Source organism: Sus scrofa, chromosome 6 (assembly GCF_054392235.1).
Source record: "Sus scrofa isolate SSC_HxYL_T2T_F1_AM1 chromosome 6, Sscrofa_HxYL_maternal_Yorkshire_Landrace_v2.0, whole genome shotgun sequence".
NCBI classification, from domain to species: Eukaryota; Metazoa; Chordata; class Mammalia; order Artiodactyla; family Suidae; genus Sus; species Sus scrofa.
In genome coordinates this window covers 113,664,225-113,679,745 of record NC_139388.1, presented here as the reverse complement: position 1 = coordinate 113,679,745, position 15,521 = coordinate 113,664,225, and the positions used below count along the sequence as shown (strand labels likewise).

The window sequence follows — 15,521 nt, the reverse complement described above, 5'->3', positions numbered from 1 at the left end:
TCTATCGTCAGCAGCATCAACACATGATTCTGTATAATCCTGCCCTGTCACTTTGCTGGCAGATCCAAAGAAGAAGTTACTTGTGTATTACCCTGCTGGGACTTCCCTGTGCTTTATTTTTTTTTTTAAATTTTATTTATTTTTTTTGTCTTTTTGCTATTTCTTGGGCCGCTCCTGCGGCATATGGAGGTTCCCAGGCTAGGGGTCGAATCGGAGCTGTAGCCACCGGCCTACACCAGAGCCACAGCAACGCGGGATCCAAGCCGCATCTGCAACCTATACCACAGCTCACGGCAACGCCGGATCGTTAGCCCACTGAGCAAGGGCAGGGACCGAACCCGCAACCTCATGGTTCCTAGTCGGATTCGTTAACCACTGCGCCACGACGGGAACTCCCCCCTGTGCTTTAATAGTCAGTTTTGGTACAATTTTCTTTGTTGTCTTTTCTTTTTTTTCCTTCTTTTTTTTTTTTTTCCTTTTTAGGGCTGCACTCGCAGCACGTGGAGGTTCCCAGGCTGGGGGTTGAATGGGAGTTGTAGCCGCTGGCCTGTGCCAGAGCCATAGCAACATTGGATCTGAGCTGCATCTGCGACCCACACCGCAGCTCATGGCAATGCCGGATCCTTAACCCACTGAGCGAGGCCAAGGAGCAAACTCGCAACCTCATGGTTCCTAGTTGGATTCATTTCCGCTGTGCCATGATGGGAACGCCACAGTTTTCTATAAATATTTCTAAATTTGCTGCTTCTTACTGATCAAAAATTTTTGGATTATCCATAATAAGTAGTAGAGTATAAAGGATATTTGGAGTGTTTTAAGAATAATTTAGGTTTTTGGAAGTTTGACTTCTGAGGACCCCATTTGTAAACCGCTGCTGTGAGGAGACCCACAGAAGCTGCCTTAGTAACCCAGAGGAGACCATTTTAGGTGAGATGGGAGTAGAGGCTGTGGGAGTGGTGAAAAGTAGGTATAATTAACATTTAGGAGGTAGGATTGATGGGACGATTATGGGGATGGAAAGAAGAAAGCAGGCAGGAGTGGCACTTCTGACTGGAGAAGTGTGGTGAATAATGGGGCGGTCTGTTGTGAAAACGGTGTGGAAGGGGAACCTGATTTGTGTGTTAGTGTGTGTGTGAGACAGCAGGTGAGTTTGGCTTTGTGCTTCCTAGGCATAAGGTGTGGAGATGTCTAGTAGAGAGTTGGAAATGTGGCTTTTGAATTGAACAACATGTAAATAATTAAAGCAGTGAGAAAGGGCCAGGCTGTATCATTTTGGGCATACCAGTAATGAAGGGCTAATCAGACAAAGTGGAGTCTGCACAGAACTCTGGGAACTAGTGCCAGAGCAGTGGGAGACGCCCCCCACCACCCACCCCCGAACAGGGTGCAGGGCTGTGGAAGCTCATGGGCCAATGATGTAATGCACCTGAGATGGTGGTGGGACTTGCCACAGAAAGAGAGGCTATGTTGCCAGGTGAGGGGCCAGCCATGGGGCAGATGGAAGATGGGAGCAGAGAAGGCATTTGAGGGAGGCGTAGCTGTGGTTTAGTGACAAAAGCCTCAAAGGAGGGATTGTGAAGTGAAGTCATTGACCAATGACTGTATTGGGGTTTTGTGGTTTTTTTTTTGTTTGTTTTGTCTTTCTAGGGTCGCATGTGCGGCATGTGGAAGTTGCCAGGCTAAGGGTTGAATCGGAGCTGCAACTGCTGGTCTACACCACAGCCATAGCAACACCAGATAGAGCCATGTCTGTAACCTGCGCTGCAGCTCACAGTGACACCTGAGCCTTAACCCATTGAGCGAGGCCAGGGATTGACCCTGAATCCTCATGGATACTAGTTGGGTTCCTTAACCCACTGAGCCACAACGAGAACTCCCACATTGGGTTTGATGGGGAGACTCACATGGCTTCTGTGCTGGGAGGACCAGTCGGGGTGTGGGAACTGGCAGGCACCACCTGATAAAGGTGAGTTGTTTTCATAAGGAAGAGCTAGGTTTCAGTTAAGGACAGAGGATAAAAAGAAATGTTGCATGAAACAAACTGTGGCTCTAGGATTTATTTCCTGTGGACTTGGGGTTTCAGAGGGCACCCATTTGAGAGGGACCAGTGGGGGGAGTTGGGTAAATGGCAGGCCATCACAGGGTCACTAGTGGCAGTCCCTCTGGCAGCTGTTAGAGGTCTGTCCAGGGTTTGCTGAGGCTGGTGAGCTTTCTGTTGGCCCCAAACCTGCAATCCAGGAGCTGAGCGTGGTCGTTAAAACTCCAGCTCTGCCTGAGGCATGGTGGACAGCGGGCTTCTGGGCTTTAGTAGACCCTCCGGGCCGGTGAGCTTTGGGGCTCTGGCAAGCTGTGTTCTCTCAAGGCTGATTTGGAATTTTGGTAATCCAGCTCTAAGCTGTAGGGCTGGTTTGTTTGTTTGTTTGTTTCCTGTATTGAATCATATGGTTCATTTTCACCCCGCTCGGTTGTTTTATCCTCTCCTTAGCTAGGATCTGACGTTTCATTGCCTTTACTTTTGGTTCTTGTTATTTAGTTGGACTCTACCACCCTGATAACCCTTATCAGTTACCTGAGATTTTATCTAAAGTCAAGACTGCACTTTCAGACACTGCCTGTAGCACTAATAGCTTTCCAAACGCTGCAGGGAAGATTCATTACAAGTTCCCCCTTCATCCACCCTCCTGATACTGGACAGGTTTTCAAAGAGCTGCTTCCCCCTCTCCCTTCCATTACGGATCATCATAGGATAGTGAATATAGTTCCCTGGGCTATCCAGTAGGACCTTACTGTTGATCCATTATGTATACAGTAATTTGCATTGGCTAACCCCAAACTCCCAATCCATCCTTCCTCTTCCCCCTCGGCAACCATAAGTCTGTTCTCTTTGTGAGTCCATTTCTATTTCCTAAAGATAAATTCATTTGTGACATATTTTAGATTCCATAAGCAAGTGATAATCATGGTATTAATAATCATGGTTGTTCTCTTTCTTACTTCACTTAGTATGATAATCTCTAGGTCTATCCATGTTGCTGCCAATGTCATTTCATTCTTTTTTATGGCTGATAGCATTCCATTGTGTGTGTGTATCTTCTCTGTTCATCTGTTGATGTACATTTAGGTTGTTTCCATGTCTTGGCTATTGTAAACACTGCTGCTTTGAACGTTGGGGTGCATGTATCTTTTCAAATTCATTTTGTTGGGATATATGCGCAGGAATGGGATTGCTTTATTTTTAGTAATGTGGCAGCTTTGTTTTTAGTTTTTTGAGGGACCTCCATACTGTTTTTCATAGCGGTCGCACCAATTTGCATTGCCACCAACAGTGTAAGAGTTCCCTTTTCTCCACACCAGAGAGAGGTGCTTTTTATGAACTGCTGTGCCAAGAGAACCACATCTTTGCCTGATGGTGGCACAGAGGTTAGATATTTGACACCTTAGAGCTATAGGCTATTAGAAATCACCTAGTTTGAATGTAACCCCCATGGTGTCTCCTTCCAACCTCTTAAAAAGGATGATGGGTGAGGAAGGTGGCATCAGATTCTGGGTCCTGTGAGTTCTAACCCATCACACAGGGAGCACGCCCTCCTCTGTCATGTCTCCTGCCTCTTAACTCATCAGCAGCAGAGTGAGAAGGGGAGCCACTGGCCAATGTACTGGAGCAGAGTATTAGGGAGAACTTAATTTTATTATGAATTTGCCTTAATAACATCTGAAAATACCTCTTTCCATTTTTTTAGGAAGAAGTAAATCTAATTTGGGCTGGACACCTCTTCATCTGGCGTGCTATTTTGGACATAGACAAGTGGTCCAGGATCTGTTAAAGGTGTATTTATGGCTTTAATTATTAAATGAATGAAGCAAATATTGCTATTATAGAAATTATAAAAGTCTTAGAAAAGCCATCTGGGCTGTAATGGCCTATTTAAAGAAATTGCTTGCCATTTCATTGTTCTTTGCTAAGTACATAAATTAGGTTAGCTTGATTAATTAAAAGTCTGTTTTTTCAGTCACTTGATTTTTACTTATTAACTTTTTAAAGTTGCAAAAATGGATATATGAATTAATGAAGCTACTATGTTGTTTTTTGAACATAGTTAAAAGAATAGCCAAAGCACATCCTTTGTTTTTTTTTTTTTTTTTTTTTTTTTTTGTCTTTTTTTGTCTTTTGTTGTTGTTGTTGTTGCTATTTCTTGGGCCGCTTCCTCGGCATATGGAGGTTCCCAGGCTAGGGGTTGAATCAGAGCTGTAGCCACCGGCCTACGCCAGAGCCATAGCAACGCGGGATCCGAGCCGCGTCTGCAACCTACACCACAGCTCACGGCAACGCCGGATCGTTAACCCACTGAGCAAGGGCAGGGACCGAACCCGCGACCTCATGGTTCCTAGTCGGATTCGTTAACCACTGCGCCACGACGGGAACTCCCAAAGCACATCCTTTGTAATTAAAAAATGTCAGACTCTCTTAATGAGTACTATATAATTTAAGAACTCATATTTCTCTATTCTGAAATAATTTTTTGCATAGTGATAGTTCTGAAGTTGCATTGCATCCTAAAATTAATCTGTTTTCGGCCCCAAACCTGAAAATCAGGAGCCAAGGGCAGTCATTAAACCTCCAGCTCCTTTATTATTTCAATAAATGTTCATATCTTTTTTTTTTTTTTGCTTAAACTTAATAAATTGGTGAAGAAAATATGCTATTTTATTCAGAAATGGTTCTCCCTTTTTATGAGTGTTTCTCAAGTAGAGTGAAGGGTGTATGGATTTTTAAAGAAAAGTAGCTTTTTATTTTCTACCTATCAGGTAGATTTTTGACCTTTCAGAAAGTTTACTATTTTATTATGAACTGAATTTATATTTAGTAGGGACAACCAGTCAATATTAACAATTTTTTTACATTAAAAAGTACTTAATATATTTTTAGGGAATTATTCTCACCTTTATATGTTTCTTGAAATGTGGAAGATGTTAAAAGCTTTCCTGTTTACTAGGCTGGTGCAGAAGTAAATGTATTAAATGACCTGGGAGACACGCCGCTTCATCGGGCTGCCTTTACGGGACGAAAGGTGAAAAGCATTCTATGTTCAATGTTTGCAAGTGAAATATTTGGAAGAACAGTCATGCATATTTTCTCTTTTGGGAATAGCAACTGGGAAAAGCCACAAAAAAGGTATAAACTAGCATTTTGTGTCAAAAGGCCACACACTCTTAGTGATGGACAGTGAGGTCAGGTATGAAGGTCATGGAGACTTGTCCCCTTGTGTCCCTGATGGGAACTTGTTCAGTCTCTGCTTGTATACTCTAGGGATGGAAAATTACCATCTCTCTCTTTTTTAAAAACAAAAACAAAACCAAAACAGCTTTATTGGGAAATGGCTTACATTGTATGAAACTCGCCTGCAGTATGTGTCCATTTCAGTGATTTCTTTTTTGTACTTTTACACAGTTGTGCAATCATCACTACAATCCAGTTTTAGAACATTTCCATTCCCCTATAAAGTCTCCTTATGCCTGTTTGCATTTATTTCCTCCTTCTAGCCAAGCCTCAGGCTACCACTGATTTGCTTTCTGTCTATAGATACTTTTGTTTTCTAGAATCTATTATAAATGGAATCATATAGTTGTGTCTAACTTGTTTAATTTAGCATAATATTAAGCTTCATCCATGCTGTAGCATGTATCAATAATTTGTTCCCTTTCATGGCTGAGTAATATCCATTACATGGATATATCACATTTTGAATTTATTCACTGCTCATTGGAAAGATTCTCTTCCCATGGTTTGCCTTGACATTTTGGTTGGAAATCATTTGACCATAAATGTAAGTGTTTATTTCTGGACTTTTTATCCTCTTTCTTTCATTTATATTCTTTTCTTATACCAATATTACACCATCTTTATTACGTTAGGTTTATAATTAACTTTTGATATTGAGTAATGAAAATTTATTTTAGCTATTATCAGTAAAAAATTTGTTTCTATATTCATTTGAGGATTATTCGGTCAATTTCTGTAAAAACATCTGTTGGAATTTAGATAGAGATTATATTGTCTTAAATCCATAGATCAGTTTGGGAAGAAATGCTACTTTAACAATATTGTCGTCTAATCCATGAACATCAAATACCATTCCATTTATTTAGATCATTAATTTCTCTCAACAATGTATTAAAGTTTTCAATGTACACATCTTGTACTGTTTTGGTTAAATTTATTTCTATGCATTGTATCCTTTTTGGTGCTATTTTGAATGGCATTTTTCTCAATTTCTTTTTCAATTTCTTACTACTGCTATATAGAAAGACAGCTAGTTTTTATTTTGCTCTAGTATCCTGTGTACTTGCTGAACTTGTTTTTAGTTCTAGTAGGTTTTTGTAGATTTCATAGGGTTTTCTATATACCAGATCCTATCATCTGTGAAAGACAAGTGTGCTGCTTCCTTTCTAATCTGAATCCTTTTTCCCCTCTGTTTTACCACCTAGATTCTAGTACAGTGCTGCATAAATAAAATGAGCAGGAATCTTTGCCTTGTTTTTTGATCTTTGGGGAATAGCATCTAATCTTGAATCAGTGAGTATGATGTCAGTTCTAAGTTTCTCTTAGATGCCTATTATTAGGTCGAGGAAGCTTTCTTCTATTTTGGGTTTATTTAGAGGTTTTGTGTGTATGTGTGTGTCTTTTAGGGCCGCACCCGAGGCATATGAAGGTTCCCAGGCTAGGGGTTGAACTGGAGCTGTAGCTGCCAGCCTACACCACAGCCACAGCAATGTCAGATCTGAGCCGTGTCTGTGACCTACACCACAGCTCAGGGCAACACCGGATCCTTAACCCACTGAGCAAGGTCAGGGATCGAACCTGCATCTTCATGGATACTAGTTGGGTTTGTTAACCACTGAGCCACAGTGGGAAATCCTAAAGGTTTTTTTTTGTTTCGATTTTTTTTTTTAAATCATGAATGAGTATCAAATTTTTTCCCTCTTTTTTGAGATGACTATGTGATTTTTATTCATTAATCTATTGATAATTAATATGGTATATTAATTTGGAGATATTAAGCCAACCTTGCATTCCTGTATAAATCCCACTTGGTATGGGGATTCTGTTGCTGGATTCTGTGAGCTGATAGTTTGTTAAGAATTTTTTGGGTCTGTATTCATTAGAGATACTGCTCTGTAGTTTTCTTGAGATATGTTTGTCTGGCTTTGGTAACTGGCCTTGTAGAATGAGTTGGGAAATGTTTCCTTCTCTGTTTTCTGAAATAGCTTATGAAGGATTGGTGTTATTTCTTTTGTAAAGATTTGATAGAATTTACCAGTGAAACCATCTGTGCTTGGACTTTCTGTGTGGGAAGATCTGAAATTATTAATCAATTTACTTATTTAATATAGATTTGTTCAGATTTTTTATTTATTCCTGAGTCAGTTTGGGTTACTTTATCTTTCTAGGTATTTTTCTGTATCTGTAGGGTTGGTTATCCTGGTTTCATTTTTGATTTTGGTAATTTTTATATTCTCTTTTTGTTTTAAATTTAGCTAAAGATTTGTTAACTTTGTTGATCTTTTCAAAGAACCAATATTTCATGGACTTTAAAATTTTTTTTCTGTTTATTTCATTGATTTCTGCTTTAATATTTCTCTTTTCATTTAATTTTCTGTTTTTTGTTTCTTAAAGGGAAGACTTAGATTGATTTGAGTTCTTTGTTTTTTTCTCTTTCTTTCTTTCTTTCTTTTTTTTTTTTTTTTCTTTTTCTTTTTAGGTCCATAGGTGCAGCATATGGAAGTTCCCAGGCTAGGGGTCGACTCAGAGCTGCAGCTGCTGGCCTGCACGAAAGCCACAGCAATGCCACATCTGTGACCTACACCATAGCTCACGGCAACGCCAGACCCTAACCCACAGAGCAAGGCCAGGGAGTGAACCTGCATCCTCATGTATACTAGTCAGGTTCGTTACCATTGAGCCACGATGGGAACTCCCGAGTTCTTTGTTCTTTTCTTTTTAACTTTTATTTGCATTTATTTTTGTGAAATATATTCCTGGGCCATAAGTTTTTGTTTCTTCAGTTTCTTCTGGTATATCTTTTTCTTCTGTGCAGCCTCTTCTTCTGGCTTAGGAACAATCTGTTCTTTTTCAGTAAGGATCATCTCAGTGTGGCAGGGAGAACTCATGTAAGGGTTAATTTGACCATGAGCTCTGTAAGTCCTGTGCTGCATCTTGGGGGATTGTTCACCTGGATGTGCTCAATGACCAGAGGCTCTACATCTAAGCCCTTAAGTTCAGTATCACACTCTGCATTTTTAAGCATGTGCATTAAAAATTCACTCTTTTTGGACCACTGACCCTGTGTTTGGCCAGGACACACCTACCCACTCCACCATTGTAATGACAGAAGGGCACACATTGCTTCTGTAGAGTGACATCCTTCAGATACTTGGTGGCTTTTCGAATATGCATAGCCTTAGTGGCCTGGGCAGTTTCACGAGTGTTCTTAAGGCAAACACGAAGATTTGAACCTCTTGATTTGCATGATTTTGTGGGGTTTTCTGGGTCAAGTGAACAGTGAACCATTTTTAGAGGTTACCTCAGGCTGCTTACCGGAAAAGTGTTCTTTTCTATAGCTTTTATTTTTTTTTAATTTTTTTATTTTTTTTGCTATTTCTTGGGCCGCTTCCACGGCATATGGAGGTTTCCAGGCTAGGGGTCTAATCAGAGCTGTAGCCGCCAGCCTACACCAGAGCCACAGCAATGTGGGATCTGAGCCGCGTCTGCAACCTACACCACAGCTCACGGCAACGCCGGATCGTTAACCCACTGAGCAAGGGCAGGGACCAAACCCGCAACCTCATGATTCCTAGTCGGATTCGTTAACCACTGCGCCACGACGGGAACTCCTCTATAGCTTTTAAAACTACAAATTTTCCTCTTGGCTGCATACAATAAAATTTGACATTTGTGTTTTTGTTTTCATTCATTTTTAAGATATTTTCTAATTTTCTTGTTATTTCTTCTTTGACCCATTGGTTATACTGAAGTATGTTATTTACCAAATATTTGGAGATTACCCAAACTTTTTCCTGTTGTTCATTACTAATTTTATTTCCCTTATGATACACTAAGGTGCTCTGAATTATTTTTTGAAGAATGTATTTTAAATTCTCTTAAAATTTATTAGGAATTATTTTACAGTATAGCATTTGATTGATCCTGGAGAATATTCCTTGGATCCTTGGGAAAAAAAAAATTCTCCTTTGGGGTGGAGTATTTTATAAATGGCAGGTTAAGTTAATTATAGGGCTGTTCAAGTCTCTTAGCATTGACCTGATTTTCTATTTGTTTTATCAAATACTGAGAGTGAGGTATTGGTATCTCCAACTATGATTCTTGAATTGTGTATTTTTCATTTGGTCAGGTTTTGCTTCATAAATTTTGTGGCTCCATTAAGAGGTGTATATCTGTTACACTGTGATGATGTGGATTATATGGGATATACCTTCCTGACGTATTGACCTTTTTCATCATTATGAAATGTCTTTCTTTGCCTTGGGTAATCCTTCTTATCATAAAGTTTATTTTGTTTTATGTTAATGTAGCCAATGTGTTCCTCTTACAGTTACTGGTTATATTATGTTTTTCCCCCTCCTTTTACTTTCAGCGTCTTTGTGTCTTTGGATCTAATGTGCGTCTGTTGTTGACAGCATGTAATTCAATTGTATGTTTTTATCTAGTCTGAAAATTTCTCCCTTTTTGATTTAGTATTTAGTCTATCCACATTTAATTATTAATAATTTTGGATTTATATCTTCTGTTTTATATTCACTTTCTATATGACTCAGGATTTTTGTTGCTTTGTTCCTCCTTTCCTGCCGTCTCTTGTGTTATACAAATATTCTTCAGTGTGCCATTTTATCGCTCTGGGTATTAAACTTTTTTGGACATGTTTATAACATCAGCTTTATACTACCTGCTAAATTCAACATATGGGCCCACTGAAAGTTAGTTTCTATTGTAGGCTTTTTTATGACTGTGGGTCATACTTTTCCTCTTTCTTTGCATGTTTCACAGGCTTTTATTAGAAACTGGACATTCTAATTTTTGCTTCACAAACACAATGTTATTGGGTGTATATGGTTTTAGAACTGTTGTATGTTCTTAGTGGTTTGATTTCTTTACCAATCCAATCATGTATTGGTAAATCCTGTAACCTTGTAGTGGTTCTTGCCTTAAAGTCTGCTTTGTCTGATTCTAAGATAGCTACACCAGCAATATTTTCGTAAATAATCCATGGCATATCAATCAACTACTGCATGTTCTTATGTGTTGGTTTCATGAACAGTTAGAATTTTTTACCTTGCCTTTTTAGTTAGAGTACTGTCTGTTTACATTAAATAGAATTACTTCAAAAAAAAAAAAAAGGACATTCTTGATAATGTATTTTAGCAACTCTGAATTCTCATATTTTTCCCTGGAGGTTATTATTTTTTTATTAACTTGTCTGGCCTTCATCTGTGAAATCTGGGATATGTCTGGGCTGCTGATATCTCTGCTCTTTTTTAAAAAAATTGTTTTAATGTTTTAACATGGTTCCTGTTATGGACTGGATGTGGTGCCCACCCCCGCTAAGGTGCACGTTCAAATTGCGGTATAATGGTATTAGGAGATGGGGCCTTTGGGATGTGATTAGGTGAGAGCCTTTGTGGATGGCATTAGTTCCCTTATAAAAAAGAGACCTCCAGTGGCTGTGGCTGTGACGTAGGCCGGTGCCTACAGCTCTGATTGGACCCCTAGCCTGGGAACTTCCACATGCTGTGGGTGTGGCCCTAAAAAAAAAAAGACCCCCCCCCCAAAAAAAAAGAGACCTCCAAGAGAGTTCCCGGGTGGCCTAGTGGTTAAGGATCTGGTGTTGTTACTGCTGTGGCATGGGTTTGATACCTGGCCCAGGAACTTCCATATGCCATGGGCAAGGCCAAAAAAAAAGAATGGAATAAAAATATTTTTTAGAAGTTCCTGTTGTGGCTCAGCACCTTAAGAACCTGACTAGTATCCATGAGGACATGAGTTTGATCCCTGGCCTTGCTCAGTGGATTAAGGATCTGGCATTGCCTTGAGCTGTGGTGTAGATCACAGATGTGGCTTGGATCTAGCATTGCTGTGACGGCAGTATAGGCTGGTAGCTGCAGCTCCAGTTGGACCCCCTTGCCTGGGAACTTCCATATTCCTCACCTATGGCCCTAAAAAGAAAAAAAAATTTTTTTTTTTTAAATTTAAAATGGAGACCCCTGAGAACTCTCATTCCCTTTCTGCCATGTGAGGACAAAGTGAGAAGACAGTACTGTGAACCAGGAAGCAAGGTCTAGCACACCAGATCTGCTTGTGCCTTGATCTTGGACTTCCCAGCCTCCAGAACTGTGAGAAATCATGTTTAAGCTACCCAATGTATAGTGTTTTTGATAAAACACCCCAAAGAGACTAGGTTTCTTGGAGTTCACCCCTGCATCCGGATAGCTTAGTGATTAGCCAGTGTTTGGGTAGAGGTGTGATGGATAACTTAATCCTATAAAGCTCTACCCTCTGCGGATGGATCTGTGTGTAGGTTGGAAAACACTGTCAGAGTCGGCCATTTCTCGCTTGCGCCTCTGCTTTTACTTTCTGTGGGGCCTTCTCTTGTTTCCTCTGCACAGCTAACCAGGAATGTGTGGGCAGCTTACCAGGTCCTTTGGTTCTCTCATTTCCAAGCTGTTTTGCCATTTACCCTATGTGTTAAATGTAATAATGGCCTTCCAGAGATGTTCTCATCCTAATCTCTAAAACCTGTGGATATGTTCGGTTACATGGCAAGGGGAAATGAAAGTTGCTGGTGGAATTGAGGTTGCTCATCAGCGGATCTTGAGATAGGAAAATTATTCTAGATTATCTAGTGGTCTCAGGATAACCATAGAGGTCCTTAAAAGTGCGAGAGGGAGGCAGAAAATGAGTCAGAATGAGAGGTGTGCTTAGGAGAGAATGGTCAGAAAGATGCAATATTTCTTACTTGGACAGGAGAGGAAGGGGACTGAGGACCAAGGAATGTGGGCAGCCTCACGAAGATGGAAAAAGCCGGGAAATGAGTTCTCTTCTAGAGCTTCGCAAAGGAAGGCAGCCCAGCCAACACTTTACTTCTAGCCCAGTGAGACCTTTTTTGGACTTCTGAAATACAGAATGGTCAGATCATAAATGTGTGTGTTTAAGCTGCCAATAGAAATGCTAGTACATCCGAGTCACAGCATGGAAAAAAAAAAAAAGCTAATACATTCCAATTGGAAAAGCACCCTTGTGCTTTAGGGTTGTTATTTTTATGTTTGTTTCCTACTGAATTTGCTACTTTTACTGATAGTGCCTCTTGGCCTTTTGCTCCAAACCAAGACACTTCCATCTGGCAAAGCTACTGGTTTTCACTGTCAGCCCTGGCCTGGTCAGACTTCCTGGAGGGGCAGAGGTAGGGTGGGGAAATGATAGCCTGTGGCTAGAAGGCTAAAAGACTCCTGGTGTTCTTACCCAAAGTTCTTGTTCTTTTGAGTATGGCTCTCAATTTGTTGTCTTTAGTTGAGATTCAACAGAATGAAACGCATAGTTTTGTAATTTTGTGCAATTTTATACTCCTCTTTCAGGATGACAGTTCACTGTTCTCTTTATGCCACTGTAACCAAAAGTTGCTTCACCCTTTTTTCCTGGTAATTCTTTTGATTATTTAAATGATCTGATAAATTTACTGTGACATAGGACATATTTCTTGTTCCTTCTGATTATTAACCTTAGTCCAGCATACTCCCTGGAGGTTATTTTATAATCCCGTCATTGGAAGATTGATGTACATTTATCACAGGTTAAAGAAGAATGAGTTTATTATTCTCATTCACACTTTACTAATCTTCATATACATTCTTAACCCAGCAAGTGTGTGTTAAGCATGTTTGAATTAGTACATTTCACACGATTTGGTCTTTTTTCATATGTTGATACTTATGATCCAGATAGGGAGTCTTACTAAGGCCAAGAAAAAGTATCTGTTATACTAAAAAAAATAAAGGTAGTGGGTTAATTGCTATGCTTGACTCTGAGTGGGGTGGAGGGAGGGTCAAAAATTGAGGTGCAAATAGTTTAATTCTCCTGACCTGTATGTAAACTGCTTGCTATTTTCCTTTATTTCCCTACTCTTCTGTGTACCCAAGAAAGTTCTTGGCTATCTATTTCCACATGGACCAAGTCTACCCATTTTTTTTTTTCTTTTTTTTAAGGGCTCTACCCGCAGCATATGGACGTTCCCAGGCTAGCGGTCCAATTGGAGCTGCAGCTGCCGGCCTACACCACAGCCACAGCAACGCCAGATCTGAGCCGAGTCTGCCACCTACACCACAACTCAAGGCAACACCGGACCCTCATCCCACTGAGCAAGGCAAGAGATCAAACTCTCATCCTCATGGATACTGATCAGGTTCGTTACTGTTAAGCCATGACGGGAACTCCAGGTCTATCCATTCTCGAAAGTGCAGCTCAAATGCTGTTGTCATAAATTCTTTCCTGACTTCCTGCTATCATTTTCCAAATTTCCACAGAATATTACAGTACCTTTCACCGTTAACCTTGTATCAAAATTACTTTTGTAAGTGTCCTAACTTTACCACTAGACTGTATTAATCTTGATTCTAAGGAAGTAACACATTTCACTTTTTTGATATCCTCCACAAGCACAACACAAGTCTTACTGCATAATTACCATCTGTGTAATTATCTAGATCAAATCAGCTCATTGATCTGTGCTCAGTTCTTTGCATATTTGGCTATTTTCTTGAACTTTGAACATAAGACCATGCTAAATTAGGCCTTAGGCTGATTTGAACATTAGAATGCATATTATCATTTGTATTACAAAATAAAACTTAGCTGAAGCTAAGTGATTATGCCACATAGGAAACATTAAAAATTTATGTGCTCAATATCTAAGCATGATTGAATTTTGCAAAAAGTTTAATTTCTAATTGCACTCATGAAAGGCATCAAATTATTTTGTTCTGATGTGATCTTTTACCATGAAGATAAATTTAAAATATAGTAGTGAGATTTGGCGATTTGATAGAAGGATGAGTTGAACAGGAATGTGGTTTGTTACAAAGCATTCTAAATTCTTGTTCATTTAAATATTTAAAATGCAGCTCCCAGAATTGTAAGCGGGACTCATGGGCTTTTCTTGGTACATTAGCGACCCCTGGTGTTCTTTATTAAAAATTAATATACCAGAATTTTAAGATGTTTTTAGCATTTATTCCCTGTTTTTCAAGTGTAGTTCTAATTCTGATTTTTAACATCTATAATAAGTTTAAATATGAGTACAGTCAATATAGTAAATAACTGGATTGAAGTACTGACCTTTGTTCCACTTAGTATCTTCTAGCAGAGTGAGAATACATCTAAAATCGATGCTTCCAGAGTTCTCATTGTGGCTCAGCAGAATTAGAACCCAACTGATAGCCATGAAGATACAGATTTGATCCCTGGCCTCACTTAGTGGGGTAAGGATCCAGTGTTGCTGTGAGCTGCAGTGTGGGTCAAAGATGCAGCTCAGATCTGGAGTTGCTGTGGTGTAGGCCAGTGATTATAGCTCTGATTCGACCCCTAGCCTGGGAACTTCCATATGCTATAGGTGTGGCCTTAAAAAAAAAAAAAAAAAAAGAAGAAGAAGAAGAAAAAAGAAGAAAAATCTGTGTTTCCTATGTTCTTTATCTCTCACCTGGCACCTTGAGAATACATGTCATGCTGGGGTTTAAATGAGTTTATCTGTCTTGTTCCCTAGGATACAGTTTCTCATGCGCATATATCAGTGCCGGCTTATGAGTCAGGCACTGTCCAAATAATTTGACATATACTGTTTCATTTAATGGAACATGATATCCCTGAAATATAGGCATACACATCACTGAGGAAGCAGATTGAGGTGGAGGTTAGTGTGCAACAGGCTTATCCGAGTGCAGAGAGGGCACACCTGTGGAAGGATGATGGGCAGCAGCTGGAGGCAAGTCTATGCTCTCACATGGGATGCTCTCCTGAATCATCTTGCTCATCTACCATCTGTGCTAAGTCCCCCCTCCCCTTGGCTAGCACATCTAGTCTTTGGTCTTTGGAGCTTACCTGGTGGTATGACTCAGGCCCTCTACCCCAGAGGTCTCAGTCCCTAGTTATCAAGCCCTTCTCAGTCTGGGGTTGTTATACTTGGCCACTTACTGTCAAAATTGAACAAGAGAACACTGGGAGACGCTTAAGTGTATCATTTGCACACCATAGTTCTCCATGCTCCTATTGGGTATGGTCCTCCTCTATTCTGATGCTCAAGTTTAATTACCTCTGCTAAGCCGGTGACTCTTCTTGCCTGCTGGTCCTTTGACACAGGAGCCAGGTGTTCAGACATCCTTTCTCATCTGGCGTATCCATCTGAGCACTGTTCCTAGGTGTGGAATCTGCTGCCCCCAGTAGAAGCCAGCCAGGTGTGGGG

At 40.1% G+C, this 15,521-nt stretch overlaps 1 protein-coding gene and 1 long non-coding RNA gene across 14 annotated transcripts in view; both read left to right on the top strand.

Moving 5' to 3' along the window:
- The window catches only part of OSBPL1A (oxysterol binding protein like 1A), a 221,190-nt gene that overhangs the window by 19,724 nt on the left and 185,945 nt on the right, over positions 1–15,521 (top strand). For 12 of the 13 annotated variants that reach the window (XR_014807738.1, XR_014807736.1, XR_014807737.1 and 9 more), the window contains exons 3-4: positions 3,741–3,826; positions 4,995–5,069. Coding sequence is in view for 4 of the 13 variants with exons in the window: in XM_084964343.1 (XP_084820469.1) it covers positions 3,741–3,826; positions 4,995–5,069 (161 nt within the window). In the remaining 9 variants the exon portion in view is untranslated. Of the gene's footprint in view, positions 1–3,740; positions 3,827–4,994; positions 5,070–6,486; positions 6,575–15,521 lie in introns of those variants that run through there. The other variant, XM_084964344.1, reaches the window with a different exon arrangement.
- Positions 8,663–14,732, top strand: LOC146402769 (uncharacterized). Its single transcript, XR_014807813.1, has 2 exons — positions 8,663–11,149; positions 13,329–14,732. It is a non-coding gene; the product is annotated as an uncharacterized LOC146402769 (long non-coding RNA).